This window comes from Cucurbita pepo, unplaced genomic scaffold (assembly GCF_002806865.2).
Source record: "Cucurbita pepo subsp. pepo cultivar mu-cu-16 unplaced genomic scaffold, ASM280686v2 Cp4.1_scaffold000892, whole genome shotgun sequence".
Classification (NCBI taxonomy): domain Eukaryota; kingdom Viridiplantae; phylum Streptophyta; class Magnoliopsida; order Cucurbitales; family Cucurbitaceae; genus Cucurbita; species Cucurbita pepo.
In genome coordinates this window covers 3,426-9,274 of record NW_019647100.1, presented here as the reverse complement: position 1 = coordinate 9,274, position 5,849 = coordinate 3,426, and the positions used below count along the sequence as shown (strand labels likewise).

Here is a 5,849-nt window from a genome sequence, read left to right as displayed (position 1 = left end):
TCTTCGCCGGAGGACGATGATACCCGGTACGATGACGAAGCGGAAGACAAAGACGACGATGTCTGAATCATGAACCCCCCGAATAAACCGCCGCATTTCACTCGCTCCTTCAGGTATTCACTGCCGTCGTGCACGGCGGTTGTTGCGGTGGAGGTTGTTTTGGGTTTTCCCTCCCTGTGAGACTCCACTCTCCGCAGCGTACAGTCGCCGAAGCCGGCGATTCTTTCTAAAAAGTCGCCGGAGAAACGCCGGCTTCCGCAACCGACGGATCTGGATCTCGACACCTTTTGTTCAAACGACGAGACCGACGCGGTGGCTTGACTGCTATTCGGACTGTCGTCACCACCGCCATCTTCCTCCACTGTGCTGGAGAAATCCTGAAACGTTTCCGTACATTTTTCCTTCTGCTTCACCGATGTCGCGGCGGCGATCGTGGTGGTCGGAAGCGACGCGATCTTCGAACTATGATCGATTTTCCTCGAAGAATGGGATTTGGTAGAGAGATCAAACAGAGACCAAATCCATCCTCTGTTTTTATGGCTATAAACTTCGCCGTCGTTCTGCTCCATTAACCTCCCTCTGGCCGGAGCCGTCGTCGATTTACTCCGGCTAAAACCCACCTCCACCTGCTGCTGCTGCTGCATCTTCTTCTTCTTCGACAGAAAAGAGATTCGTGTCCTTGCCGCGTTATGATCATTGTCGGGCTGAAATTTAAGCGACGAAGCAGCAGAAAAACCCCCGCCGGCGGCAGCGGTGGCGAAATCAGATCTGAAGGAAGAGGAGGAAGAAGAGGAAGAGGAAGGTCGGAGTGGAAGAGGAGAAGAGGAAGAGACTAATTTTCCGAGCTTGTCTTGGAGACATAAAGCGCAAATCCCTCCTTGATTGCTCCGATAAGGATGGTAATTACACCTCATACCGTCGTCCATATCGCCGTCATCCACGGCGTCGGCGTTCGGAAATTCGACCATCGGCAGGAGTTGCAGAGATTAGTAGCTGAAGAGAAAGAAGGAGAAAATGAAATGAAATTGTAGAGAGGAGACAGAAGGATAGATGGAGACAAGGTGTTTTTAATATACTTTTGGTATTTTCATGCCCTTTTCCCCCTTTTTCCTTATTAAAATAAACCTTCACTACCACCCGACCCCCGGGATCGAGATCGAGTATAGCTATAGATGTCCATTTAATCTACTGAGATCATCACCGACCCAATGGAAAACGAAAGAAAGTTTATTAAGATTTTTGTCCGTTAGCTAAACGAGAAAGCTGAAATGACAGAGACAACAATATCTGCTAGTGCTGTTATAACTCGACATCTGTAAATAGAGTCTAATAAATAAATACCAAAAATATTTATGATGTCATAATTAGTTTAATTTGTTGTTTTGTTCATTAAATTGATATATTTATGTGGTCATGATTTTTTTAATAAGAATTATATGGATACATATTTGACAACACATGAGAAATAAATATAAGAAAATAATAAATTTGGCACATCAAATTTTGTTGAGATATATAATATAGTCCAAAGAGGAATATATATATAAAATAATATTGAAAATTAAAAAGAAAAAGGAAATTCAAAAAAAGACATAAGTATGTCTTCAATAACATATATTTAACTCTTGTAAAAGGAGACATGACATGTTTTGGAATTTAAATTTTAATTTCCAACCAAACAATAATATCAATTTGTAATATTCCTAGGAAATATTGTCTCTTAGGTAACAATTCAAGGTCCTTCAGCTCGTTACGTATGGTCTTCAGTCTCACAGTTTTAAAAGCATCCACTAAGAGGAGATTTTACTTCGTTCCCCTCTACAATCGAGGTGGGATCTTAGATATTGTCTACTTTGTCCCGTTACGTATTGTCGTCAGTCTCATAGTTTCAAAACGCATCTACTAGGACGAAGTTTCCATGTTCTTATTAGTAATATTTCATTTCTCTCTCAAACCGAGGTGGGATCTTACAATCTACCTCCCTTGGGAACCCAGTATCTTCATTGACACATCGTCCAATGTCTAATTCTCATATCATTTGTAACAACCTAAAGTCATCGTTAGTAGATATTGTCTGTTTTTGTCCATTATATATCGTTATCAGTCTCAAAATTTTGAAACGCATTCACTAGGAGGAAGTTTCCAAACTTTTATAAGAAATACTTTGTTTTCCTCTTCAACTAGTGTGGGGATCTCACAAGCAGTTTTCAGGCTCACACACATAGACATTGATGGTACAATCGAAGCACGGTGGAGATTCAAACCTACAATATGTACTCATAGCTCAGCCCGTCAAGCTATCTTAAAGTACACGACGTGTATCGAGATAGAGTCGATCAAAACAATGATGAATGAAAAAAGGTTGGTGGGGGGTTGAGATGTCAAAAGGGGGGAGAAGAGACAGGGCATAGAGGGGAGAGGGGAGTTTGGAGGGAGAAAAATGAACCGAATTTGGAGTTTATATGATCGAGTCGAGTCATGAGTCACGAGTGAAGGGGAACATATACGGCCCAACCGTATCGCCTCCGGACCTAATTAATGTATTTTCGTCGGACCCACTTTTTCTTGTCTTTGGCTTTGTATTGTATTATAATCTTGTATTCTTCTATTCATCACCTCTCACATCCTTTCATAAATAATGCCACTATCTTCTCACGGACCCATTTATTACATATATAAAGACGTCCACCGATCAGGGTTAGAAACGAGAAATATGATCATCGACACGGTTCAACTACATGAGTTAAACAGACATCTATAAATATAACTCAGCTAGTTTAAATATATTTTTTCGACTAAGATGCTGGAGGTTTGAATCCTCCATTCCCAATATCAGTGAATTTAAAAAAAATATGAATACAGTTTAACTAGTCACGACATTGTACATTAACTAAAATATTTGCATCGATCGAGTAACGTGGCTAACAAAAAATATACGATAGATAAATTACAAAAATAATTTCATTTTTTATTTAATTTAAATAAAATAAATTTCAGAAAATTATTTTTTATTACAATATAATTATATATACATATATGTATAATAATTTTATTTAATTCTATAAAAATCTAATATACTCTCAAATGTTAGAAAATTAAAAAAAATAAAAATAAAATATGTTGATTGTAGATCCATATGTGGTCCACATGTTACTTTCTTTGAGATTTAAGTTACTTCTCACTTTTTTTTAACTTACAAAAATATTAAACTATAAATTTAGTTTATAAAATTTTTTATGGATATATTTTGTCATCAAACTTTAATAAATGTCTAATAAATCATAAACTTTTAAACCGATAGACCGTGACACAATAAAAAAATATATATCTAGAGTCGGCTTTGTTTAATTTTTCCGGTGTTTTATTTTCTAATTAGGGGAGAAAAAGATTTGAAACTAATTTAGCGTTTTTGTCCGATTTTTGCTATATTTTTAAGAAACGAGAGCTAAATTTATATTAATATCGATATCGATATCTGGTCCGAGAGTTAATTTTTTTTTTATTGAGTTGAATTGTAATGTTTATTTTTTATTTTAAAAAAGAATCTGAGATCCAGCTAAAAAAATGAAATAATTATTTAAAAAAAAACATAAAAACATCACAAACCCAACTTATAAATGCTGTAAATGTAACGTTATAACAACTATTTGACTAGATTAATGAATTTAAGATAAAAAAATGTATTTTAATCAACCTGGACACGTGGGATCATGTGATTGGTTTAGCGTCTATTTTAGAGTTTAGTAAATAATAATATGGTGGGCCAGACTGAAACGACGTGGCACTGGCAGAGGATCTTATCCGTGCATCTCTCTCCCGTACTTGTCACATCAGCCGTTGGATCATTCAACCCCCGCACATGGGGATCTTCCTTTCTCTTGTCCCTTCTTCCTTCTATGTCAACGATTTTTTTCTCTTTTTTTTAAAAAAAAAAAAAAATTAATATATATTTTTTTAATTTTATAATTTTTTTCCACCATTTTTTACTTCATATCTATAATTTTTTTTAAAAAAATATTAATTTAGATTTTCTTTTATGGTTTTTAAATTTTTTTTATTCAATTATTAAGTCGTTAGAAACTATTCATTTTATTCCAAACTACAACTAAATTAAATTAAATTAAATTATAGAAAATAAATAAATAAATAAATATATATATATATATATCTTTTGAATTAAATGTTGAAATTTATCCAACAATAATAATAATTATTATTATTAAATTATTGCTTTATTAGAGTAAGGTTAGTTGGGGCACTGTTGCTGACGTCATAAAATGGAAAAAACGTGAGGCTGTAATTGGGCCAAATCCAGAGACAGCAACGAGTACAGATGGGCCCATCGGCATTTAAAATTGGGCCAGGCCTGCTTTCTTGTCTCTTTGTTTCCTAATTTAGCCCATTGTACAACACATAATGCACCGTCATCCATATCCCTAACAATTTTCGTGTAATTTTTTGTCATTTACTTTTTTTTTTCTTTTTAAAATATCATTAGTATTTGCTTTGGTCCATAAATATTAGGTTTAGTTGAGCCACTATTTAAAATTACGTCGTTTCGTTTTAGTTTCTTGAATTTTTCGAACTCAACAATATTTTGAATTGAGGGGTTCAAATCTCTGATCTATTGTGGCAATTACTAATGAGCTATGTGTCACAGTCATGCTCGTCCAAGGCGTGTTGTCCATGGCCGCATGCCCATGACAAGCCCAACCCTTTATGTCTTTTCATATTATAGTGTTTTACTTTTATATTTCTAGGAAGTATGACGTTTCAAAAACATCATGTCTAGGCCTGTCAGACATGAAATGCCTTAGAATGTACTATACGGGGATACGACTAGTTGTTAACTTCTCCCTACCCAAGGTTATATACTGTAAGCAGTTGTTATTTCTCTCTTGCTTGCTTCTATAACGTCTCTTTCAAAAATCTCTCTCTGCCCTCGTTTTCTAAAACCTTCTCTTAAAATCGAGGCCAAAGGCTCGAGCATACGTCGCTTGGTCATAGGTGACGCAAAAACGAATTGATTTTGCTCACTTGTCGTTGGAAAGTGAGTGTCGCACAATCGCAAGTCTGCTGCCATTAAATGTGCGATTGTGACACTATGCTCGCTTTAGTTTAAAAGTAGAATTAATCGTACTATCTTGTGAACTATTCAACTGGTAGACCAATAGATTTGTTTATATATTTAATCTTAAAACTTTAATACTTTTTTAAAAAAAATATTAAAATAATGAAATATAAATAATTTTGACATTAGAATGATTTTTTTTATAATAAATGTGGACCCTAATAAAGATAGAGATTGGTATAATAATACAAATTTTATTATCATTTTTTTTTTAAAAAATAAACTAACCATTTATATTTTAAAATGAAATGAGTAGATTTTGTAGTATAGAAAATGTTATAAAAATCTTTAATGTCATTAATTATTAAGAATTTTTTTATTTTTTAAAAATAATATATAGTAGTCAAATTTTTCTCAATTTCATATAAAGACATAGAAATCTTTTCCTAGCATAAGCGTTTAAATCATGAGATTGATGGTGATACATAACGAGCTAAAGTAGATAACATTTACTAGTGGTGGTCTTGAGCTGTTACAAATGGTATAAGAGCCCGATATCGAGCGGCGTGCTAACGAGAACGCTATGATCCAAGGGAGGTGAATTGTGAGATCCCGTCTCGGTTGGAGAGGGAAACGAAACATTTCTTATAAGGGAGTGGAAGCCTCTCCCTAGCAAACTCGTTTTGGAATCATGAGGCTGATGACAATACGTAACGGACCAAAACTAACAATATTTGCTAGCGGTTGTCTCAGGCTGTTACAAATGATTTAGAGCTGG

At 34.8% G+C, this 5,849-nt stretch overlaps 1 protein-coding gene across 1 annotated transcript; it reads right to left on the bottom strand.

The window, feature by feature from the left end:
- Nucleotides 1-7: 7 nt before the first annotated feature.
- On the bottom strand, nucleotides 8-1,201 carry LOC111785988 (the record flags this gene model as incomplete). The annotated part of the gene is made up of 1 exon (XM_023666344.1): nucleotides 8-1,201. A coding segment is annotated over exon 1 (961 nt), but the record flags the coding sequence as incomplete, so codon positions are not given.
- Nucleotides 1,202-5,849: the final 4,648 nt, after the last annotated feature.